At 36.8% G+C, this 26,735-nt stretch overlaps 1 protein-coding gene and 1 pseudogene across 2 annotated transcripts; both read left to right on the top strand.

Annotated features, from left to right (window-relative positions):
* Positions 1–200: 200 nt before the first annotated feature.
* Positions 201–16,095, top strand: Vmn2r49 (vomeronasal 2, receptor 49). 2 transcript variants are annotated; one of them, XM_017322436.1, is made up of 6 exons: positions 201–397; positions 3,192–3,483; positions 5,267–6,079; positions 7,507–7,734; positions 12,645–12,768; positions 15,341–16,095. In XM_017322436.1, the coding sequence occupies exons 1-6, from the start codon at positions 201–203 to the stop codon at positions 16,093–16,095; spliced, it is 2,409 nt and encodes an 802-aa protein (XP_017177925.1). The 2 variants fall into 2 exon arrangements, with proteins under 2 accessions (XP_017177925.1, NP_001098626.1); NM_001105156.1 differs by having other exon boundaries at positions 15,191–16,095.
* Positions 20,715–26,495, top strand: Gm3702 (predicted gene 3702; annotated as a pseudogene).

Raw genomic sequence — 26,735 nt, 5'->3', positions numbered from 1 at the left:
TGGACACCAGTTGCAGAGCCCCAGGGAAGAAAGTATTTAAGTTTCTTCCAGGGCTCAGGAGAAACCTAAAAATAAAATGAGTCTTGAATATGCAATAAACCTCACATTTGCACAAAGAAATAAAAGCTGGTAGAAATCTGATGTGCTGATATGCATGGCACTTCACAATCCGCACTGCCCAGGTTTAAGGCAGGAAAAATATGTTCATTTTCATGGGAGTCTTCTTCCTCCTTAATATTACACTTCTCATGGCCAATTTCATTGATTCCAGGTGCTTTTGGAGAATAAATTTGGATGAAATAACGGATGAATATTTGGAATTATCTTGTGCTTTCATCCTGGCAGCTGTTCAGACACCCATTGAAAAAGATTATTTCAACAAGACTCTTAATTTTCTGTAAGTAAATTTGTATTTTAAATTGAAATGAGAACATAAATATTTCTTGAGTGCTCTGAGAATGAAGATTAGGCAAATTCCTGAGTCTTCTGTCCTGGTGCTAAGTCTGAACTCTGAGAAACAACCTTAATTCTTTTACAGATTTTATCCTATTTTCTCCATTTATTTAATCCAGTGGAGGTTTCGTTTTTCCTCCAGGTGGCTTCTAATTTAAAGGTTGGAAACTTTGGAATAAAGGAATATCTACATTGATCTTTTACATAAAGCCCGCGTTTTGACACTTTATATTGCACTCTAGACAGAGATGACTTATTGAAATTGATCCTGTAATATTGCATTATGTTTTATCCCAACTACATGTAAATAAATGGTCATGAATTCTGCTGACAGTCCTTCCATAAGTGTGTTGTTCCTAGAGCATATTCTGGTTCTAGTAATATTCATGGCACATATAGTTGTCAAAAACTTTACATACATACAAACTTACTGTCTCAAATTCATTGCATATGGTCACTTATTGACTTCTAAATCTTCATCAGGTTTGTAAAGAGAAGATACTTCCACTCAGAAATTCCTATCTCATATGAATGCCTGGATGGATATGTTTGTATGTATATGAGCAAAGTATATTTTGTTCATTAGGGGCCAAGACATTGAAGTGTTTTAAAAGATAAAATCCAAAAGCTCTGTGGCTTCGTACTTCACACTATTTATGTACAATCACTGGCTTTTAAGTTTTATAAAGTTCAGCTCAGGACTCTCTCTTTAGAATAAACCATACTTAGAACATATTGAATCCAATGATATGATTACATTCTTTGAATAGGCAGGCTATCAATAACAGTGGTGACTGATTATTTCACTTATCACTGGCATGGGTGACAATTGTATTTTGGGATAGTTGGAACGTTTGAGGATAGTGATACAGGTGCTTTCTATTAGTTATTTTGTCATTATTTAAGAAAAATGTCTTCTCCATTCATGTATGAGTTGGTTATTCTCTGACCCTTTTAAAATATCTAAATCTTGTGGGACTTATTTCAATAATTTTAGTAAATATTAGTGCATGTGTTACCAACTTGGTATCAATACCAATTTTTGTGGATTGCTGGTCATTGTTTTAAAACACAGCCCTTTAGACTACTAGGCTACACAGACATCTTAAGTAACTGATGTTTCCTAAATTTCAGTTATAGGTAGTAGTTTGAGCATTGCAAAAGGTCTACTCTCAAATTTATTTTGTATATTAGTAAAACTTTAATTGAGATTTGTGTGTGTGTATGTGTGTGTGTGTGTGTGTGTGTGTGTGTGTGTGTGTGTGGTAATAAAGAATATTAAAATGACCTTTTTTATAGGGTATAGAATGAAAACACAATAGTTGTATAATTTTTAGTAAAAGATTGTGTTTACATCATTCTAATCATTAAATATGTAGGTGTACATATAGTGTTCATTGATAAAATTATATGAAATGACAAGGATAAAACAGGAGATATTATTCTTTTCATAAACATAAACAAAACCAATATGGTATTATTCTATTCTCATGGTCTAGTGATCCACTTTTTTTTTTACAAAAACAATGAATACATCATATAAATTTACACAAAAAATCTCTTCTATATTATAAGCATATAATACTGACATATACACATATCACGGATATTTCCGTATTTTCCTAGTTCTCAGTAGAATACCAGTACTCTTTTAGTGTAATTGCAAAGGTTGTCAAAGATGTTTCCTAGAAATTAATTTATAATGAATAAATACCCAAAGTGAATATATCACATTTCTTTGTAAATAGGAAGTAGGAGAATGATACATTCATGATGAAACAAGCCCTTAATCTCTGAACTAAACACCTGCCACTGCTGCATATCTGTGCATTTGAATTGAGGATAGTCTACAGGAAAGTATCTTATAAAACATTTGGATGTACTGCAATCTTATAAACTAAATAGTTCTTGCCAAATACATACAAACTTAAATATTGACATGTATCAATTACGTAACTCGTGTTTGATATTGGAATTTAATTAAAAATGAATCTTTAGAAAATATTTTATTTCAATAAAAGATTGAAAAAATAACAGCATGAGGATAGATATTAAGGGATGTGTCAAGAATTTTGGCCAATAATTGTAAGTGATTATAAGTACAGGAATTAAATGTTGCTGAAGAGAGAGACAATTATGTATTGATAAATCATGGTATCACTTCTTTCTTTCTTTCTTTTTTTTTGAGATCTGGTTTCTCTGTATAGCTCTGGCTGTCCTGGAAGTCATTTTGTAGACCAGGCTGGCCGCAAAGTCAGAAATCCACCTGTGTCTGCATCCCAAGTACTGGGATTAAAGGCTTGTGACACCACGCCTGGCTATGGTTTCATTTCCTTAACCAATTCAGTTAATTTCACAAGAAAATAACATGTACTCAGGGGCTCTAATAACAAATTTATTTATTGCTCAATAATTTCAAAATGAAGACATGATCAGAATTACTGTTTTGTCAATACCTGTGATTTTCTCTTTACCTTCTGATCAAGCACTCAAAAAAAGGAAATTATCTCTGTGGATTTCAGTACCATCTCTTATTTATGGGACCAACACCATCATGAACTTTTAAAGTACTTTCTATTTACCAGGTCCACCTGTCAATCCAACCTTATAACAAAAGCCATTTGTTCCCGTCTTTGGATGTCAGATGCAGAAACTTCCAGTATAGCATAGTGCTTCTATTAATTACAAATGTTGATGTATAATCATCTGTCCATAATAAACACTGTACTCTTTTACAGAAAAACTACTAAAAACCACAAATATGCTTTGGCATTGGTGTTTGCAATGGATGAAATCAACAGATATCCTGATCTTTTACCAAATATGTCTTTGATTATCAGATACTCTTTGGGCCATTGTGATGGAAAAACTGTAACACCTACACCATATTTATTTCATAGAAAAAAGCAAAGCCCTATCCCTAATTATTTCTGTAATGAAGAGAGTATGTGTTCATTTCTGCTTTCAGGACCCAATTGGGATGAATCTTTAAGTTTCTGGAAGTACCTGGACAGCTTCTTATCTCCACGTGTGAGTTATCATTGGCCAGGAATTATTAACATCATGTCTCTTTTGTGGACCTTGATAGCTATTAAGAAAGTTAATGGATGTGGTTGGACTTATGCTTATGTCAATCTAGGTAGTTCCAGGATACTTACTATTCAGAAACATGATAGGCTTTCAACTAGTTACTACCACCAGAAGTTGACAGATACCTTCAAGGAGGAATAGAGAAGGCCATGTAGAATTAAGTCGGGCATGGTGGAAGAGAGAATCTTACAGCCTTGACTGACTGTCAGTTAGTGTTTTTTATTTATACCAAGCTCAGCAAGCAGAGATTTTTTTCATGCTGTTCCAAAACATAGAAAATATTATTTCTGTCCCCATATAGGTGTTATCTTTATCTTGGTTACAAGATTAAATTATCATTGGTAAACTATGAAATAATAGAATTATGTTGGTCTTATAGGTTTAGTCATCAGATGTAAACTGTGATAGAACAGAAATAAATTTTACCAACATTTTCTCTGTAACCTAACTTTTAACTATCTGGAGTTTTTGTTTTGTTTAGTTTAGTTTTTGTTTGTTTGTTTTTTTTTTTTTTTTGGCAAAGGCATGAAATACCATTCATAATCTAGCAACTCATGACATTTCAGTGGTACTAGAAAGGATGAAAAGCTCCAATCCAGTCTGTGGAGTTAGTCATTTGACTACCTGTGAGTGCATGACCAACTATTAAAAGTCAGAATTTAAATTGACATTACATCCCTGACAAAAATTTCACACCCATAGTGCTATACCTGTAATAATTCATTTTCTTTAATAATATGATGATATTATTAATGTAATTAATTTAAATTATTATATTATCATCAGTACATAATATATTATTATATACTCTGTAGAATTTATTTCTATGTTTTATCTTGTTTTTTTCTTTTGCTTCCACATTGTAAGATACAAGATTAGAACTTCACAAGTGAACTTTTCTAAGAAAGAGGAGTTATGGGGTTCCAATAACTCATTCCTCCATATTTTTCCACAGGAAGATTTTTTAAAACATTATAATCACTTTTTAAGGGGGACAAAATACAATTCAATCTAACTTCATTTCTATATATTTTCCTCAGGATGTACAATTTATGAATCCCAATTATTTTGCACCAGAATTACCTGGGTATATAGTAAGAAGAGTTTTTCTAATCCAATTTGCTGCTAACACTTTTAGACTGCAAAATCTAGTTTATATTTTTACAAATACTTTGATCTTATTGTCTGTTTCCTGAGGAGGCACAGAGGCAGACATTGCCAGAGTAATTCAGAACAAAACCTAAAAAGGAGATCTCTGGCAGTTTTATGTGAGTCACAACCTCTAGTGTACAATATTATTGTCAAGTAGGGCAATATAAGAGTATCTCTTCCAAATGCTATATCAGTATCATGTACAGGACTCTCCTCTTCAATCTTGGACGTATTTATGGATTAAGGCATAAAAGCCTTTTTAAAAAATATTCATCAAATATCCCCAAATTGTAAAAGTATAAAAATCCCTTCAAACATTTGAAACACAGATATCAAGACTAAAACTGAAAGACAGAAAGGCAGTAATTATAACATCTGAATACATTTGTTACATCTTTGTCAAACAGCTATGCTTGCTGTTCCCATTAGAAGTGGATGTGCCAGGCTTCCACGTTTGCTAATTTGAATCAGAGATGAGAGAAAAAGTCACAGGTAATCAACTGTTTGCAGGTAAATATGATTACAAGTGTTTTCACATGCAGCACACCTCATGCTGCTCTCTGTGTTGTAGATCCTTCAGCTTTCCTATGGATCTTTCAGTTCCATCTTCAGTGATGATGAACAATATCCCTATCTCTATCAGATGGCCCCAAAGGACACATCTCTAGCATTGGCAATGGTCTCCTTCATACTTTATTTGAAATGGAATTGGATTGGCCTTGTCATCCCAGATGACGATCAAGGAAACCAATTTCTTTTAGAGTTGAAGAAACAGAGTGAAAACAAAGAAATTTGCTTTGCCTTTGTGAAAATGATCTCTGTTGATGAAGTTTCATTTCCACAAAAAACTGAAATATACTACAAACAAATTGTGAAGTCATTAACAAATGTTATTATCATTTATGGAGAAACATATAATTTCATTGATTTGATCTTCAGAATGTGGGAACCTCCCATTTTACAGAGAATATGGATCACCACAAAACAATTGAATTTCCCTACCAGTAAGACAGACATAAGTCATGACACATTCTATGGATCACTTACTTTTCTACCCCACCATGGTGAGATTTCTGGCTTTAAAAATTTTGTACAGACATGGTTCCATCTCAGAAACACAGATTTATATCTAGTAATGCCAGAGTGGAAATATATTAACTCTGAAGACTCAGCATCTAATTGTAAAATACTGAAGAACAGTTCATCTGATGCCTCATTTGATTGGCTAATGGAAGAGAAGCTTGACATGGCCTTTAGTGATAATAGTCATAACATATATAATGCTGTGCATGCCATAGCCCATGCCCTCCATGAGATGAATCTGCAACAGGCTGATAATCAGGCAATAGATAATGGAAAAGGAGCCAGTTCTCACTGCTTGAAGGTAAAGTTTCTTCTATTTGCTGAGGTTTGGTGTCTTTAATTGCATAGTTGTTTAGAGTCTTTCAGATGCCCAGACTTAAAGAAATAAGAAATATTTTCCAAAATAGATAGGTTTCCAAACATTTTACCTTAACAAAAGCAAATCTATAGATTGTTATGAATGTGATTGGAAAAAGAATTCACAGATTAGCAATGAAAATGTGTGGTTTTATACAAAGCACCCAAATATCTATTAGCATGCCCCTTCCAATAGTAGATAAAAAGTCTTTCCTCATTAATTTTCTCCATGATTAGAAGATGAGTTTTTATTTATATTTCTCAATTATATGGAAATCATTTGGAGGAATTATTTTCATTAGCGTAATCCAGTGATTCTGCCAAGAGTGTAGGATCTGGAGAATATAATGGGTTTTCTGATAGTAACTAAACTAGAAATAGTGTTGGTATTCATTTCTGTGTGTAGAAATGTGTTTATATGTGTGAATGTATGCTTCTCACTGAGTATATGTATATTTTCTTCTCTTTCTGTTTATCTACATTTATATTTGTGTTACTTTCAACATATATGTTTATCTCTCTGTATGAAAGTGGAAGTGAACAACATTTTTTTTCTATGGAGGAATTTCTTTCTATAAGTGTTTGTTTATATATGTGTGTATGTTTCTTTGGGGTTTTGTCAGAGTAGGTTTCATTGTGTACGATGTATGTATTTTTAAGTGTTTATAAGTACTTATGCAGATTTTTACCTGCTTTACTAAGTATGTGTCTGCCTATTTCTTTGTACTTGGCAAGGTCTTTGGCTTCCTTTTTGTCTTTAAGTGTGAGTATAAAAATCTCTGTGTGTCAATATTGTTCATGGCTAGTCCTTTAATATTTATACATCTCCCTGTGTTTTGCTCTCTCTCTCTCTCTCTCTCTGTGTGTGTGTGTGTGTGTGTGTGCATGTGTGTGTGTGTGTCTGTATGTCTCTCTGTGTGGTTGTATGTGTACCAGTGTATTATTTTGTGTGATATCATATCTGTGTTTTTATTTTAGTGGATATGATTGTCATTTATGTGCCTGAATATTTACATATGTGTGTCAACATGTACATATATGTGTTTGTATATCAATGTATAGCAACACTATATGTGTGACGTGGAAAAGATGTGAGCCTCTCTCCGTGTATGTGTATATATTTGTGTGTTTGGTGTGTGTGTGTTTGTGTGTGTGTGAGTTGCATACCTGTGTTTGGATCTGCATTTTTTTCTGTTTGTGTTTGGTATTCTTCTTGTAATATTGTGATAATTTTATTTGTGCAGTTGCATTTGTTATGATTCATCTCTCTCTTTCTTTCTTTAAATACATTTTCCTTTGCTATGAAATCAGAATGAATTTTATGACTTGAAGGAATGATATATACATAATAGTGCAATGCTTGTATTTTAGGTAAACTCCTTTCTAAGAAGGACCTACTTCACTAATCCTCTTGGGGACAAAGTGTTTATGAAGCAAAGAGTAATAATGCAGGATGAATATGACATTGTTCACTTTGCGAATCTCTCAGAACACCTTGGGATTAAGATGAAGTTAGGAAAGTTCAGCCCATATTTACCACATGGTCGACACTCTCACTTATACGTAGACATGATTGAGTTGGCCACAGGAAGAAGAAAGGTAAGAGTGTGCTAGCTTACTGGTTTATAATACAGAGCAGTAAACATTGTCAAATGAACACATGGCAACATATTGAAATGAACAATTTAGTCACATAAGGAACCAATTTCTAGTCTCCTGTATATTTCTTTTTTTCATTTTTCACATTTTTACCAATTATTTGAAGATTTCAAACATACATAAAATATACTTTTTTTCATATCAGAACCATTTTTTTGAAATTTAATAAATTAAAAACCTGTTTTTCACCACTGTTTGATATTCTTTCCTTTAAATTAAACAAAATTTTCTTCACATAATTGTGCTAATGAAACAGTAATCTCCTCCCTTACCTTAATCTTCTGGAACAGGTATTGATATGGAAGAGGCTAATGTTACAGTTATGAAACACCAATAGTCATAATTGATGACCCTTGTCATTATATCCAAAAATGTTTACCATATAATAAAAGGACATTCACTAATGAACACAATTACAGAAAATCATATTCATAGAAACATGACTTTTTAGTAAATTTGAAGAATCCATTCACTCTTTTCCATAAGATGACCAGAAGATCAAAGGAACCTATAGACAGCACTAGAACAACAGAAAAAATAAAGGCTATTGACACACCTCAAGTACAGCAATAACAGCAACCAGACAAAAGCAACATATAATTTTCAGTTATAATTGAACTTTTTTGTTAACATTCTCTAAATGAAATCTACGACAACAAAACTGGTTTATTTTTTAAGACATTCCTAAGATGCCGGCAGAGGTAGGAAGACACATTCATATACAAAAGGAGAACTTTCCTTTATTAAAAAATGGAAGAAAACAGAATAATGTTTAATGAGAGGGAAAAGAGGTCATTCAAGAACAATACATTTGATGAATATGTGTGGAATAATTCTTGACAAAAACACCTACCAAAAGAACACAACACATAACAGAAAGATCATTCTCTGAGAACAGGGAGAATTTGTTTTTAATTTTGATTGTTTTATTTATTGAAAATAACTTGTTATTCTCACATAATATATCCTAATTACAGTTTCCATTTCTTCTACTGGGATGTGAACAATTGTCAGTTCTCCTGGCAAATATATCATAGTTAATATTCATATTTTCTTCCTTTTTCATCAAATCCATTTTATGTCACTCATTAGAAAATGACAGGATTCTATGGGAGAATAGTAAAATAAAACAAGATTAAACAAAACTAAGCCATCATAATATAACAAAATTTTCATAACACATTATGAAAAATAGACATATGAAAATGAGCTAGGTGAAAAGACCATGAAATCCTACTTCATACCTCAAATGAATAGTAGTGAGTTAAGCATGAGTTAGTGATAGACAATTGAATGACAGTTATTCCCAGTTTAGTACTAAGAATACTTTATTTTTGAAAATATAATTCAAACTGTCAATTCGATAATCAGAACATCTGGAACTACTGATACAGATTATGTATTCCACATTTGCATGTGAATAAACATAAGAAGAAGCTCCTATAAACTATTAATATCAAACTACAAGAGGAATTCCTTGGACAAAGTGATGTTATATGTCAGTGGGAATTCTACACAAACATACTGAAATAGACTGTCCTTTTCAAAGCCAGCCAAAACACAAAATTCTGGTAGTCAAATACTGTTGATATCTTCTTTTATCACTGATTAACCATAAAATAATTACCAAATACAAGGGACAGTAGGAAAATTTTTGTGACTCACAAATGCCCTGTTCCCCTACCAGGAAATTAATCTTATATGAACTAAATGTGCTCAGGACTTGGGAGCAAAAGTGTGAAAATACAATCACATTGATATTTGAGCCCAAATGAGACCAACTCATTGCTTCCACTTGACTATTCTATCTATTGTACACAGGATTTCTTGAGGTTTGTGGGATGAGACCAATTCTCAGTTTTGCTTGCAAACTAATCGGAGTTAATACACCTCCACAACTGCTGATAATCCTGGCTTGTTCATTCTTTTTTCTACTTTGGATTTTTGTCAATTCTTTATCATTCACTCTGAAAATTGCTATTTTTGGAGCTGTGCTACTTATAAAATATTTAGGAAGCACTACATAACAATAAATGAGTGTTAAATACCCCTCATATGTATCTAGGTGGCACAGTGCATGAAAATATAATTATCTTTTATCACAGTATAATTCAATATTTTATACAAAGAAACCTGCTTCTATGAGGGTGTTCTCCCACCCAACTACCCACTCCTTCCTCAGCACCTAAGCATTCCTCTACACTGGTGCATCAAGACTTCACAGAACCAAAGGTCTCCCCTCCCATTGTTGCCAGATAGGAAACTTTAACTCCTTCAGTCTTTCCCCTAACACCTCCATTGGGGTCCCTGTGCTCAGTTCATTGGTTGACTGTGAGCATCCATATCTGTATTGGTCAGGATCTGGCAGAGCCTCTCAGGAGATAGCTGTATCAGGCTACTGTTTGTAAACACTTCTTGCCATCCACAATAGTGCCTGGCTGTAGTGACTGCATTTGGGATGGATCTCCAGGTGGGGCAGAATCTGTGTGTCCTTTCCTTCTGTCTCTGCTCTACTCTTTGCCCCATTATTTCCATTAGACAGGAACAATTCTGGGTTAAAATTTTGTGGATGTGTGGGTGGCCCTATTCCTCAACTGGGGGCGGGGGGGGGCATGTATAACCTCTGGTTATGGTATCAACAGATTCTTCCTCCCGATTCTAGGATATTTCAGCTAATGTCACCCTGTGGGTTCCTGGGATGCTCTTGATTTCCTGGCATATGGGACTTTCTGGTTGCTACCCAAAGAACACATCCCTGACTGTTATACACCTCTGTTCAATTTCCTGACCTGTGTACACATCTTCCATTTTCTACCATACCTGATTCTTCTCCTATTTTTCCCCTCCCCCTGTTTTCTTCCTCTAAGGGAGAATTTATTTCAGGGATGCAAGCATACTTCAATATATGCAGTTTCATTAAATGCAATGCACGACCAAATAGAGAATTACATTATTTTCCAAAAACCTTCAGAAATGGCTCTTAGCCAACACCAACATCAATTCAAAGATAAAGAAACAAAAATAGTGATAGAACAGAAGGAACCTATATTGATAATAGAACATTTTCTTTCACAAAACTATTTACATAATACATGCAGAGGAAATTTTATCTATGAAAGTCAGAAAAAATGTCAAGTTGTTCTTGTGATTCATGTTTCATCCAAGCACTTTAGAGACAAAAATCTGAAAATCTCTGTGTGTTTCTTTCCAGTATACCCTATATTGTGAGTCCAAAACAGCCACGTGTAATATGGAGACACTACGTTAAAATAAATTATAAAGTACAAAAGTATGCAGACATTCCATACTCTAACTCAAAATAGTCTTTCAAATATAACAAAGGGGTTAATATACAGTTAAAGAAAATGATGGGTGCCAAGTGTGGTGGCACAGGCTTATAATTCCAAGACTTGGGAGGCAGAGGCAGACAGATTTCTGAGTTTGAGGCCAGCCTCATCAAAATAGTGAGTTCCAGGACAGCCAGGGCTATACAGAGAAACCATGTCTTGAAAAACCAAAAAAAAAAAAAAAAAAAAAAAAAAAAGAAAGAAAGAAAGAAAGAAGGAAGGAAAGGAAGGAAGAAAGGAAGGAAGGAAGGAAAGAAAGAAGGAAGAAAATGATGGGTGGAGGAAATATACTCTGATCTTCGATGGGAGAGTGTAAGAGCCTTTTCAACAATAACAAAAATATAGAAAAAATTCTTCAAATCTTCAATTAACTTTAAAAATCTAATATTTATCCAGCTTTTTCCAATATTTGAAGCCACTGTAGAGCATTTTGACGTCATGGAATTCTACATATTCAAGGTCCCTATGTATTAATTTATCATCTCCAACCATATTAAACCAGTGTCTGCATACTCCACTATTTTTATATACATTTTCTCATGCTTTGCAGCAGTAATTTATTTGAGGTCATATTTGTTATCTATGACTGAAGGACATATTTTTTCCTATTTCAAATTTCTTCAAATACTAACTTGCTTCACTGTTGCTTTAACTAAACTTTGATAATAATGAAAGTGAGGAGGAAGGTGTGATTTGACATATGGCTTATAGTTATAGAAAGACAAGTGTGGATATCAGGAAACTGGAACTAAAGAATAGATTTTTTTCTTTGTGATAAGGCAAGGCAAAATCTTTTAATATCTGTTTCCCAAAACATTTTTCTGATTCTCCCATTAATGGAAAAAACTGCCAACATTACTTTAGTCTGTTTTTTTTTTCCAAGAGATATAAAAGAACACTACTTACTGGTTCAACTGTCCACAATAAGATGGACATTCTTATATCAATTACCAAAGATGAAAATGCTTCAAAGATATGAGGGCAGGCTAGTGTTGGCTGAGAGAATATTTCAATTAAGTTTCCTCTGTCGATAGCACTTAGTACCAACTTGAAAATAATTAACTAAAAAACACCAGGTTGCAACTTCTGTAGTTTTCACATACAGCTCAATATCAGCACTTTTTCCTAAATTTATAGACACTCAGATACTATGCAACATTTCTTCAATGCATTTTCAATATTCATTTTTGTTCATTAAATAATGGACATTGTAAAATGTCAATCAGGAGCCTGGCGGTGGTGGCACACACTTTTAATCCCAGCACTTTGGAGGTAGAGGCAGGTGGATTTCTGAGTTCGAGGACAGCCAGAGTTACACTGACTCAAAACACACACACACACACACACACACACACACACACACACACAAACCAAACAAACAAACAAATATATGTCAATCAGATTGTGTGAACAAAATGAGATTATTGAAATCTTAAAGTGCTAATCTAAAACATAAAAGAACCTTCTAAAACTCATTATCAATATGTTTCTAATTTTTCTCAGATGCCATCCTCTGTGTGCAGTGCAGATTGTAGTCCTGGATTCAGAAGATTATGGAAGGAGGGAATGGCAGCCTGCTGTTTTGTTTGCAGCCCCTGCCCTGAAAATGAAATTTCTAATGAGACAAGTGAGTGTTTGCTGCTCTGATAAATCCCGAAGATATGTATTTCTCTTCCATCACCCTGGAATAATGAAGTCAGCTAAAAGGCAACTGCAGATATAAAGTATATTACTTATCAAATGTACTACTTGTAGATACAAAAATCCTTAACAAAATCTTGCAAAAGCAAACAAACATGCCTGGTGCCTTGACCCACATATTGACTCATTGAAAATTCATGGTAGATTATATTTCACAAAGAAAATACTTTAGAAAATATAACTGTAATTTCCAGCAATTCTGCACAAGATTTTCCAAACAGATAATCTATTATAAAACTACATGTACATTTAGATTTTAGTCACTAATTTTGTTAGTATTGATTTAGTCATAGTTCATTAATCTATCCATCGGAAATATGATTATGCACACCATGTACATATAAGAGCCCATGGAGAACTGAATATTATATTTAATCTACTGGATTAGATCATGAGACTACTAGGTGCAAAATCCATTTTCTCTATAAGATTAATATAGAAGACAAAAGTATTTGCAAATTTATGAAAAAATGTTAACTATGCGATATTAAGAGGGCCATGTTCAAAACCAGATGTAGTTAGAATCCAGGATGTAGGGGATAAGAGTTGACCTGCCTTCACTTTGAACCCCCATCCCCCACACAAACTTATAGGAACTAAAACGGGGCCTAGGAAAAGAGGGGGGAGTGAGAACTCATGTCCCGCTAGAGTTCCACTTATGCCCTGGACAGGCAGACATGGGAGGGCTGCCAGACACTTTCCATTCAGCCCGGGGTGGGCATCCAAGGCTCTGACTCACTTAACAGGGGATGGACAATGGGCAACCCAACCTGAGGGAACTGGGGCAACACCCTGTAGCCCCCCTGTTATGGGAGAGAGGGAAGAGGGAAGAAAGGTTCCCACACTGCCAAGGGTGAGCACAGCCTTGATGATCAGAGACTATCTATGCTTTTAGAGCTTTATTATAGAAAGGCCAGGATAAGGAAACAATGTAGGAGAGAGAAAGGGGGGTTAGAAAAAAAGAGAGAGTAAGAGGGAGAGAGTGAGAGGAGAGTAAGAGCAAGAGAACAAAGGGGAAAGAGAGAGAGAGACAGAGACAGAGAGAGAGAGAGACAGAGAGACAGAGAGACATAGAGACAGAGAGACAAAGAGAGAGAGAGAGAGAGAGAGAAAGAGAGAGAGAGAGAGAGGGGGGGGGCAAGGAGTGGCCAATCAGCCCCTTTTGAAATATGATATCTTTTCTGTTGCTAGGTAACTGGGGAGGACTTTACCTGAAGGTCAAAAGCTTGGGATATTGACTACATGGCTTCCAGCCTTGTTTCTCTTTTGGGGGCTGTAGTGGAAGGTTACTTAGGCAGGAGCCAGAGTTCCAGGACCATGAAAAACACCTTCCCTCCTACGTATGTAAATTATGACCACCAAGACCCAGGGTTCAGAATCTGAGCTGGACTGGAGACCAGCCTGTCTGTGCATAGACCAATGCCCCACACCACCTGACCTGGGGCCTTCAGTCTTTGAGGGTTATATGTATCTTCTCTGAATGAACACAGACACAGAAGCCCTTTACTGTATTGAGGGACCCATATCAGCTGGTGTGTGGTGTCTGTTTGGTGGTACATTGTTTGAGAGATTTCTGGGGTCAAGATTAATTGAGACTTCTGTTACTCCTCAACTACTTTCAGCCTTCCCTAATTCAGGGATTAGTTGCTTCAATCCATTCGTTGGGTGCAAATAACTGTATTTAGGAGGGCAGTCATGATAGATCCTTTTTGTGAGTGCTCCAGAGCCACAGTAAAATGTGAGGCCATAAGACCTCCTCTTGGCCTAGATCCCACTTTGGGCCTGTCATTGGAACTTCTTTTCCTCAGGCTCCTCTCCATTTCATCCTTGCATAAAGACAGGAACAATTATGGGTTGAAGATGTGACTATGGGATAGGAACCCCATCACTTACTTTATATCCTGTCTTCCCGCTGGAGGTGGGCTCTGTACTTTCCCTCTATCTACTGTAGTACATTTCATCTAGGGTCTCTAACCTCCCAAGTCTCTGGTGCATTTTGGTGGGTCCACCCGCCCTCTTATTACATGAGGTTGCCTGTTTATAGTCTTTTTTGTGCTCCTCAGTGCTTGGTACCCCTCTCACCCCACACACTCCACAAACCCCTTTCTAATAACATCATAAATGATACTATCAAGTTAAGTAGATAAAGAAAAAAATGCTTAGTTTTATTTGCTTTAAATCTTTATGAACATTATGAATTGAAAGCAATGCTCAGAAGCATTATCCTTCATATTACATTCTCAGCATCAAAGGCATCATTGCAAAGCTTCTTTCATTACCCTTACTTGAAATACATTGACAATAAAATTTCTTAAGCAGACCTAACTAAGCTTTCTTTTGGAAATCAGATATGGATCAATGCGTGAATTGTCCAGAATACCAATATGCCAACACAGAACAGAACAAATGTATTCAGAAAGGTGTCACCTTCCTAAGCTATGAAGACCCCTTGGGGATGGCACTTGCCTTAATGGCCTTCTGCTTCTCTGCATTCACAGCTGTGGTACTTTGTGTCTTTGTGAAGCACCATGACACTCCTATTGTGAAGGCCAATAACAGAAGCCTCAGCTATCTATTACTCATGTCACTCATGTTCTGTTTTCTGTGCTCCTTTTTCTTCATTGGCCTTCCAAACAAAGTCATCTGTGTCTTACAGCAGATCACATTTGGAATTGTATTTACTGTAGCTGTTTCCACAGTTCTGGCCAAAACAGTCACTGTGGTTCTAGCTTTCAAAGTCACAGACCCAGGAAGAAGATTGAGATACTTCCTTGTATCAGGGACACTAAACTACATTATTCCTATATGTTCCCTACTCCAATGTGAACTGTGTGCAATCTGGCTAGCAGTCTCTCCTCCCTTTGTTGATATTGATGAACACTCTCAGCATGGCCACATCATCATTGTGTGCAACAAGGGCTCAGTTACTGCATTCTACTGTGTCCTTGGATACTTGGCCTGCCTGGCACTGGGAAGCTTCACTTTGGCTTTCTTGGCCAAGAATCTACCTGATGCATTCAATGAAGCCAAGTTCTTGACCTTCAGCATGCTAGTGTTCTGCAGTGTCTGGGTCACCTTCCTCCCTGTGTACCATAGCACAAAGGGCAAACACATGGTTGCTGTGGAGATCTTCTCCATCTTGGCATCCAGTGCAGGGATGCTTGGATGTATTTTTGTACCCAAGATTTATATCATTTTAATGAGACCAGAGAGAAATTCTACCCAAAAGATCAGGGAAAAATCATATTTTTGAATAAATATTTAGGAATTCTGTCAAATGTAAAGTTGGTACATAACCACCAAATATTGGGTTATAGTGCATGTGTCTAGTTTTAGAATCACTCTCACTGGTTGCTCTAGTGATAAAAGGAAGTATCATATCTACTGAACTTCCGTACAGTGTCCATAAAATCTTGCACTCATTCACTTTCTTCATTTTCTCTCAGAGAACTAAACTCTCTAATTATTACAATTTTATTCTTCGTTTTGCTTTCATGGATATTGCCCTCTGGTAACTTCCAAAAAACGTTGATAAGGCAGTTTAATCCACCACTTTGTGTAGAAAAAATGAGATCTAGGACAGACAGGGTTACACATAGAAACCATCTACCAAATCAAATAATCAATGAGAAACACAGACTAACTAAATAATCAGCAAAGTTGAAATCAGAACTTATTTTCTGATTTCCAGTAAGAGCACACACAGAAGAAAATACTGACTTTTTTTTTCTTCTGTTCTTCAAGCTACTGGCCAATAATCTAAGGAGGAAATGTTCCTTTTCTGCTGTCAAATACAAATATATTATATCCAACAATGATCAGAAGCCCAGGGATTCTGTGGCTGAATTGGGAATATTTGGAAGAAGCTGAGGAGGAGGGTGACCAGCATTCTCAACAAACCTGGACAAGCAAGATCTCTCAGACACTGAGCCTCTAACCAGAGGTCATACACAAGCTGATGTGAAGCCCCCAACAAATATGCACCATAAGACTGCCTGGTCTAGCATCAGTGGGAGACACACCTAACCCCAGAGAGACTTAAGTCCCCAGGGATTGGGAAGTGCTGGGCATTGGGGATGTAGGGATATCATCTTGGAGATGGGGGAGGAGTTGTTAGATGAGGAAGAGTCAGGGGGGCAAACCAGGAGGGGGATAACTACTAGATTGTAACAAAAATATTGAGTAATAATAAATTAAAAAATGAAATTAAATAAGCTTGTAGCTATGTCAACGTGCTATTGATATTGTAGTTATGGAAGGGATAGGTAAAACTACTGACATTTGCATGAACCTAATTTCTTTCAGAGATTTCCCTTTGTGTGCAGTTCTGATTGAGGTCCTGGACTCAGAAAATTCTGGAAAACAGAATGAGAGGCAGATGCTTTAATTACACTGCTTTCTAGGAAACGACTTTTCAAAAAGACATTTGAGTGTTTGCGGCTACACTAAATATTTCACATTTATCAATTCTCATTATATAATGGCAAACCAAATGGGTCTAAAATACATTAACAAAATCAACCACTTCCCTAAGTCAGTATTCATAGAAATATGATCATTAGCAATCTCCCTTTAAGGAACACAATCTCTATTAACATCCACATTTGACTCATTGAAAATTTGTGAAAGATGGCATTGTTGCAAAGAAAGATTTGATATTCAAAGTATGGTTTAATGGATTTCTTCACGAACTTATTTTTTTTATTTTTTATTATTCTATTAGATATTTTCTTCATTTACATTTCAAATACTATCCCCTATATACTCTCACCACCCTGTTCCCCAACCCACCCACTCCTTCTTCCAAACCCTGACATTCCCCTCTACTGGGGCATATAATCTTCACAAGATCAAAGGCCTCTCATCCCAATGATGGTGGAGTATCCCATCATCTACTACATATGCAGCTAAACACATGAGCTCTGTGGGAACTGGATAGTTCATATTGTTGTTCTTCCTATAGGGTTGCATATCCCATTTGTTCCTTGGGTACTTTCTCTAGCTCCTTCATTGGAGTCTCTGTGTTACATACAATAGATGACACTGAGCATCCACTTCTGGATTAGCCAGGCACTGGCATAGCCTCACAAGAGACAGCTATATCAGGGTCCTGTCAGAAAATGTTGCTAACATAGTCAATAGTGTCTTATAAAGACTTATAAAAACTTATTCTCTTATATGATATATATATGTCTTATATTTATATATAAATATTTAATATAAAAATAATATAAATATACAAATATATAAGTATAATATAATATATAAAATTATAACATGTAAATAATATACTTATATAATATACATGTACAATATATATACTTATGGTTTTATATAAAATATATAAATATTTAATATAAAGTTATATAAATGTACATAATATATAACATAAATTATAATATAGAAATAATATAAACATAGCATATAAGTATATAATGTAAAATATATATATTTAAATGCATATTTATATATGTATAATATATAGTGTCTTATAAAAACAAACTAAAACTTATAGAGGAGTACGTGGGAAAAAAAAAAAAAAACTCGAGTATATGGGCCCAGGGGAAAAATTCCTGAAGAGAACAGCAGTGGCTTGTGATGTATGATCGACAATTGACAAATGAGACCTCATGAAATTGCTAAGCTTCTGTTAGGCAAAGTATACTGTTTGTAAGACAAAATGGTAACAAACAGATTTGGAAAAGATCTTTACCAATCCTAAATCTGATAGGGAACTAAGATCCAATATATATAAAGAATTCAAGAAGCTGGACTCCAGAAAACCCAATAACTCCATTAAGAATGGGGTACAAACAGAGCTAAACAAAAAATTCTCAACTGATGAATACTGAATGGCTGAGAAGCACCTAAAGAAATGTTCAACATCCTTAATGATCAGTGGAATGCAAATCAAAACAACCCTGAGATTCCATTTCACACCAGTCAGAATGGCTGAGAACAAAAATTCAGATGATAGCAGATGCTGGGGAGGATGTGGTAAAAGAGGAACACTCCTCCATTGCTGGTGCGGTTGTGAGCTGGTACAACCACTCTGGAAATCAATCTGGTGTTTCATCAGAAAATTGGCAGACATAGAACTACCTGAGGATTCAGCAATACCTCTCCTGTTCATATACCCAGAAGATGTTCCAACTTGTAATAAGGATATATGTTCCACTATGTTCATAGCAACCTTATTTATAATATCTGTGTAGCCCTGGCTGTCCTGAAACTCACTCTGAGTCCAGGCTGTCCTTGAACTCCATCATATGTCTGCTATATGTACCAATGCCACATGGCCGCAAACACCATCTTTATAAGAGTAAAATTAATAAATAAAATGGGACTGTAAGACTGGATCACTATCAGGGACATCAGCCCTCTGCCTGGGCTTAGGACCCACACCTCAGAGAGCTGCAAAAATCAGGTAAACTAAGTATCCTCTGCCACCCCATCCAGCATCTCCAGGCCCTCAGACAGGGCTTTCCAGAGAGTCACATGAATAGGGGTGATTCTACCAAAGGCTTAGATGAGTTATACCATGGTGGTGCAAATTTCAGACCTGTCTAGGCTCCAGGTGAATGCTTTTCTCCTCCCCCCCTCCTTTGTTTCTTTCCTTTGGGTCAGCCTTTCTCTGTTTAGCCTTGGCTGCACTAGATGGTAGACCAAGCTACCCCCAAACTCAGATATCCACTGGGATTATATGTATGCACTAACACCTCCCTCCACTCTTCCTGCTTTTATGCACATGGTGGGTTCTGGCTAATGTAGTTCAGCCAGCTTCACCATGGATACCAGGACAGTTGCAGAGATGGACAGTGGAGAACCAATGTGTAAGGAGTTAAGGGGACTCCCTGCAGACTAGATCACATTTACATATGCTCCAGTGTTCCCTTTTCCCACGAAGCTGCTGCTCTAGACTTTCCTTCTTATGTACATCCTCAATGCCACACTGAAGTGATTTTGTGGACTGAATCCAGTTATGCATCTCCAAATTTCTCTTAGCCTGGGGGTGCATATAGAAAAGTTGTAGGTGATGACATCATATCTGATGTGTATAACTGAGAAGAGTTTGAATTCTTGAGATCAGGGGTGAAAGAATACTTGACTTCAAATATGTCCTTTCTTTCTTCCTCTGTGGTAATTTCCTGAGTTTTTTTTTTTTTTTTTTTTTTCAAGAGGACCTGTCAAGTATCATTCACACAAAGGCCTAAAACCAGTTGGGTCTTAAATCCAAGGCAAAAATGTTGAACTAAGGTGCCCATTAACATATCAACTATACAGTGGCCTCCAGTTTCTCTCAGCATCCCTCTGTCTCTACTGCATATACGTCCCTCCTGGCTGACATGCCTCCCCAAACTAACCCCAGCCCCCCAAACATACTAGTCCAGGTGAACCCCTGGGCTTTTCTCCTTCCATCTCTTCTGACACCTATATAACTCAGCCACTTTTAGCTGTGCTAGTCTCTTAACTCAGGCTGCCCCTCTTGGTTGGTGGCCCCTCTTTCTCTTTCAGATCTCCTCTCCTCACATGTCCCGGCTTAGGGTCATTTTCACTCTGTAACTCTCCCAGAGGTTTCCTGTCTGGTCTGGAACTCACAGTGACAGGCTAGTTTCTAATCCTAGACATTAACTTGCCTCTGCCAGCAGTTCTATAATTTAGGAGTGTTTCAGCAAGCCCAGCCTTTGTAGCTCAAGGAAATATTGGCACATCTATAATCACAACAATCTCCCTAACAGATGGAGTGTATGGCTCCATCTGGGGAGGTGGGTCCACTTCCTGGCACTTGATGATGTCTGAACTACATTGTACAGAAGACATTGCACCGAGAATAGCCAGAGAAAATGGGCATTTTGGTGAAGATAAAATGATGGGACTTTCGGCTTTCTGTGCAGGAGGTTCTTTGAAACGTTTTGTATTTGTCAGTCACAGAAAACTAGTTTTATCAGTATTGGTCATGGCAGGAAAATGGGAGAGTTGAAGCATTTTTCCTCCATAATGGGGGTGGAACTGAGGTTTTCTAAAACCCTTGTGATCTGATCCAAGCTTTGATGGGTGATGACCATGCTCCGGGATCTGGCGGGCCAGTGGAGCCCAGTGGTGATTGTGGAGGCTGCTGGTAGAACCCTGCCCCAGGTGAGTGCCTAGTGATCACACACCTCCCTGAGTTCTGAGTCAGGAGCCAACAGGATTAAACTCCCATGTCCCTGACTGTAGGACACCTGGGGAAAAATATTTTTTTTCACATCTGTGTGCTCAATCACTAGAGCCATTCCCGCTGACTCACAGATCTGATGGCCTGTACCCCCTAAGGCTTTTGGTCAGGCCTGTGCTTGGAGACAGAGAACTGGTGTGACCTCTACTGGCATTAGATGAGGGAAAGGGCTCAGTGCACCTAAGGACCTGACTTTTGTATACAGAGACTCTGGTGGCCAAGAAGATTAGACAGGTGAGAGATTCAATCTAGTCAGTTTTCCAAGGGTGGGGTGGGGGGTAATTTGGGTGTAGGCAGAGACATGTGAATCCTTGGGTAAATCCTGTGCACTAATGTTCGAGTTGGAATGCAAACTGTAGCAAGCATGGGGGAGTTGTAGGGTGGTTGATGATGGTTTCCAGATCTTTGATGGAGTTATTTTATTCTCTCAATATGCCCCTCTCCCACATCCTCTGTCCTTTCCTCCTCTGCTGCCCCCCACACAGGGGGCCTTGTGAGCTCATGCCCTCCCTCCCTTCCTCTCCCCTCTCCCTTTGCCCCTCTCCCTCTCCTTCTCCCCTCCCCCTCCACCTCCCTCTACCTCAGACTGTGTATCTCTATGTAGTCATGGCTGCCCTGTCTCTCTCTATCTTCACACTATCTTCAAACTCAAAGAGATCCTTCTATCTCTAACTCACAATTGACAAGAAAAAGCACCCTTTGTTATAATTTTACTTTATTTATTTATTTTTAATCTTGGCTCAAACTGAGTGTTTACATCACACTAGCCTCAAATTCACAGAGATTTTCCTTCTTGTGGGTTAGGGTCTCCTTTGGATAAGGGCTGCCAACTGAACACTGGTTCATGGTGGTGAAAGTGCCCTAATTGGAGCCAACCTCTCTTACATTTCCAATGAATTTTAAAAACTCAGCCATCAGGACATGCTGCTGTGCTAAGCATAGCTGTGAAGAACAATTAAATTAAAAATAAATTTTATTTTTTAAATGATATTACTAAATTATATTAGTAATTATAATTAATAATATTACTAATTTTTAAGTATCAGTGAAAGATTTTATAATTGTGTGATTGCATTTAGTATTTGAGTATTAGCTATCCTCCCTCTCCCCATTGACACTCCCCATGACTCTAGCTGGCCTATGTACATCATGTTGGCCTGAGATGCACAAAAGTCGGCTTGCTTCTGCCTTGCAAATGTTGTGTAAAGGCTAATTAATTCCAAAATCGTAATTTAATGTCTCAATCATCAGGAGTAAGAATAACAGGATCATCTTGGAATTCATATTGCTCTTTCACGGTCCTTGTCAGTCGCATCTGGGCCCAAAGTAGATTTTCTTCACCCTGTGGAAAAAACACAAATAGCTCCCCGGGATCTGATTAAGATAGGATCCGGGCCATACTACTTATTATCAAGGACATTTTTCCATTTGACCATTTCACTGGGTGATTGAGGTCATTGTCCGTGTCTTTCAGCTGGTGATCTCCCAGCATCATCCAATTTTAAGATATTAAAAGCAAATATTGCAAGAGATAGAGCCATCTTTGGTGTCATAGCCTCTATTCCCCCTCTTTGTTTTTGAAAATATTGTTTCAAAGTACGATGAGCTCTTTTTGAGATGTCTTGGCCCTGTGAATTATAGGGCAATCTAGTAATATGTTTCACTTGCATTTGTTTGCAAAATTGACTAAATTTAGAAGAGGTATATGTAGGACCATTGTCTGTCTACAGCACTAGGAGCTAGCCCCATGTAATCCAAGCCTCTAAGCAGTTCGATATGACATAAACTTCTTTTTCCCCTGTCAAGGGATAGGCATATAGGACATCAGAGCTGGTATCGATGGACACATGTACATATTGTAAGTCACATCCATCTGCCAAATATCTAGGGGTCGTGATCCAAAGGATTAACACCCAAGGAAGGTGCATTAATAAATTTTACACATTTACCTCACTGTAGAACAATATCTCCAGCTTCTGTTCTTGTGAGCTTAAACTTTTGTCATAATGTAGAAGCATGGACATGATAAAGTTAATGAAAATTTTTAGCACCTTTTATAGAACTTTATGATAGGAAAACCATATCTCTGGTGGCTGAATCAGCAATTGCATTTCCCTTAACCCTAGGTTTAGGTAAAGATGTATGTGCTCTAATATGTTGAATATAAAAGGTATGCTCACACATCAAAATACAATCTTGTATTTTCATTAAAACTTTAGATACTGAACTAGACTGCTTAAAATTTTTGGCAGTCTCTAATGTTAATACAGCATTAACTACATAAACAAAATCAGAGATAATATTTATGGGCATAAGGAACCCTTTAAAAACTTTTAAAACCACCAAGCATTCCACCAATTGAGGGGCTCTTGGTGTAAATTGCAACCTCACAGCTTTTCCATTAATCACATAACTTCCAATTCCTGTTTTGGAACCATCTGTATAAATATCAATAGCTCCCTTTATAGGGGTATTAGCCATCACCTTTAAAGAGATCACTGGATGCAATAGCATAAAATGTAACAAAGGATGTTTAGGATAATGATTATTTATTGAACCAGAATAACTGTATCTAAGAATGGTCCATTCATCTATAGTAGCACACAATATTTGCATTTATGTAGCATATGGAATAAATATGCTATTAGGCATTTTTCCGAAATGAGTAATTGAACTTTAAATACCTTTATGGGCCATATTTGCCACCATGGTGGGATAATGCTCTATAGACTTATTAGGGGATAAATGTGGATGTATCCATACTAAAGGAATATCTTGCCACAACACAGCAGTTGGCAAATTTATGGTTCGTAATATGTATAGGCACGAAGGTTCTTGCTCATTTATATGACTCAACTGTGTCTTTTGGATAGCTGTTTCCTCCTTCCTAAGAGTTTTAGAAGCCTCAGGTGTTAGTTGTCTCAATGAGGTAATATGTGATTCTCCTTTTAAAATTTGAAATAAAGATTTTAATTCTGAAATAGGGATCCTTAAATAAGGTCTAATCCAATTTATATCTTTTAATAATTTTTAAAAATCATTTAATGTCTTTAAATGATCCCTTTTTTATGCTAATCTTCTGTGGGGTGTCACAACGTAAAGTAATGGTGGCTCCTAAAAAATGACCAACATTAGACTGTTGTACTTTTCTGGTGCAATAATCAAGCCATTATTTTTAAAGTTTCATTAAACAAACCATAAACTTGCTGTATACTTTCTTCTTTAGGTTCACAAATTACGATATCATTCATATAGTGACATACCTTTAAAGAGGGGAAACCATCTCTAACTGGCTGCAAAGCCTTTCTCACATATACCTGACATATGGCAGGGCCACCTACCATTCCTTGGGGCAATACTCACCATTGATACCCTTAATTAGGCTCCGTATGATTAATAGAAGGCAAGGTAAATGCAGATTTAGGTTCATCTTTTCCACTTAATGGAATGGAAAAGAAACAATCCTCAACATCCACCACTATAATTCTATAATCCTTAGGTAGAGCTGAGAGTAGGGAGAGTCCTCTTTGTATAGGACCCATAACTTACATTTGTGTATTAATAGCTCTTAGGTCATGTAACAATCTCTATTTACCTGACTTCTTTTTTACAACAAAATAGGGGTATTCTAGGGTGATTGTGTGGGTACAACAGTATTGTTTCTTTGAGAATTATAAAAATCTCAGCAACATGGATAAAGAAAAAATCAACACAGGCAATGACTAACTATACTTTAATTGCTTTTCTTGTTAAAGCAGTTGTAATTAGAAAGACAAAAAAGGTATCAATAGTCACATGTGCATATTTTATTTTTCTAAAATCAAAAATGAGTATTTATTTGCAATAATTGATTTAAGTCCTTGAGAATTAACACCAATGTGTGGAACAGGTAGAAGCTGAGGACACTGAGAGCAAATCTTTACAATATGACATGCACATTTATTTATTTATTTATTTATTTATTTATTTAAAATACCAAATCATTATCTCAAGTCATTGCTATTTTGATGATGTAAAGAATGAGATTATATGGCCGATAAGCTCACCTGTTCTACCTTATTTCTGAACACTGGCAGGATGGTCAACTCAGCTATTTTGGCTCAAACTCCTTCGATTCAAACTGGCTTCTTTTACAGTGTGACTGAATTGCTCTATTTGGTCTCAAAGTAACTCTAGCAAGTTGTTCTAATCTTCTGGCTTCTCATTCTCTAGTTCATTCTGTCTTCACCTGTATCTAGCTTGTTCTCTCTGCAAGCTGCCTATCAAAATATTCAGGTCAAAACTTCATTTGAACACTCTGTCTGCTCTGAAGTAAACTCACTTTCCTGTCTTATAGCTGATTCATTTAGTCAAATATTTCTCTGATTCATCCCTTTGCCTGCCTCTCAATTAGATGTCACTTTCCAACATGGCTGCTTGTTCTACCAACTAACTCTAGTTGGTAGAACAATGTTTTGGTAAACGTGTGTACTATAGGAATGTCAGTATTCCAACCAGAGCAGCATGTTGGATTATAATTCATCAACCATGCACTATACCATGGCAGTACTTAAATTCAGGTTCTTTAGGTACCATGCCATACAGCTATACACAGCCTTCTGTACTGTGTCTTGAATCCCCAGTAGATGAAGATTGCAGAAAGCTATTGGCGAGGAAAGAGTTTGTTACTGTACCTAGCACTCCTCCCTGTCACTTATTTCATGCTTGTGTTTTTGCTGTTCCTAAGGTCCATACAACATAAGATATTGACAAATTCAGCATGGTATTGGACCCTAGCCCCTTTGTTCAGTGAGAAACCTCAGATCATCATTAGTAATAGATGCTGTCTCTCCATCTGTCGGTCTGTCTGTCACTTGATAGTCTACATGCCACTCATCAGGACTTCTCTGTGTCCAGGTTGTTGGATCAAAGAGGAGAGTGAAATGTCACCCTTTGAGCAGAGTCCATCTGCAGAAGGTGCCAGTCCATCCACACTGCAACAGCACATGCTGTACTGTGCTGAGACACCCGTGCTAAGCATGGACAATGTGATTATCCTCCAGACCTCCTCGGGTCTTCTAAGGCATCAAGTGACTTACACTATTGGGGATGCCCCCACGAACACTGAGAGTAGAGAGGCCATTCAGAGTGAGAAGAAGAACTGCATACGCAGCGACAGTGGCAAAAAACTTTTACTAGCTCATCCCACCTCAATCAATACTGGATGATACACATTGGAAAAAAGCCTTTTCAGTGAAGGGAGTGTGGGTTGTCCTTCAGCCAAAAAGCCTTTCTCATTAAGCATTTCAGAATTCACTCTGGAAAGAAGCATTTCAGGTGAAGTGAGTGTTGCAAAACCTTCAAGGACAACTGCTTCCTTGTTACTCATCAGCGAGTTCACACAGAGGAGACACTTTTACATGGACTAAACGTGGCAAGTCATACATTAACAGATCCAGTATTTCGACTGCACGTATATGTGAATACTAAGTGCATAACTAATGCCTATGAGAGACCCCCCCAAATGCATTGGATTCCTGGAACAGGACATACAGATGGGTATGAAGCAGTATGTTTCCTGGAAATGAAACCCCGGTCCTCAACCATAGCAGAATATGGACTTACACGCTGAACCCTCTCTAAAATCCATGTTTTACATTTTTAAGAAGTTACTAGATTTTGTTCTAAAAGGCTGTGTG

The sequence above is a fragment of the Mus musculus genome, chromosome 7 (assembly GCF_000001635.26).
Source record: "Mus musculus strain C57BL/6J chromosome 7, GRCm38.p6 C57BL/6J".
In the NCBI taxonomy this organism is placed as follows: domain Eukaryota; kingdom Metazoa; phylum Chordata; class Mammalia; order Rodentia; family Muridae; genus Mus; species Mus musculus.
This window is presented reverse-complemented; position numbering and strand designations above follow the sequence as displayed.

Excerpts from the sequence above, each read along its gene's own strand:
- Vmn2r49 (NM_001105156.1), top strand. The coding sequence starts at position 201 with ATGTTCATTTTCATGGGAGTCTTCTTCCTCCTTAATATTACACTTCTC. Across the intron at positions 7,735-12,644 it reads TGGCCACAGGAAGAAGAAAG|ATGCCATCCTCTGTGTGCAG; the intron begins GTAAGAGTGTGC and ends AATTTTTCTCAG. Across the intron at positions 12,769-15,190 it reads TGAAATTTCTAATGAGACAA|ATATGGATCAATGCGTGAAT; the intron begins GTGAGTGTTTGC and ends TTTGGAAATCAG.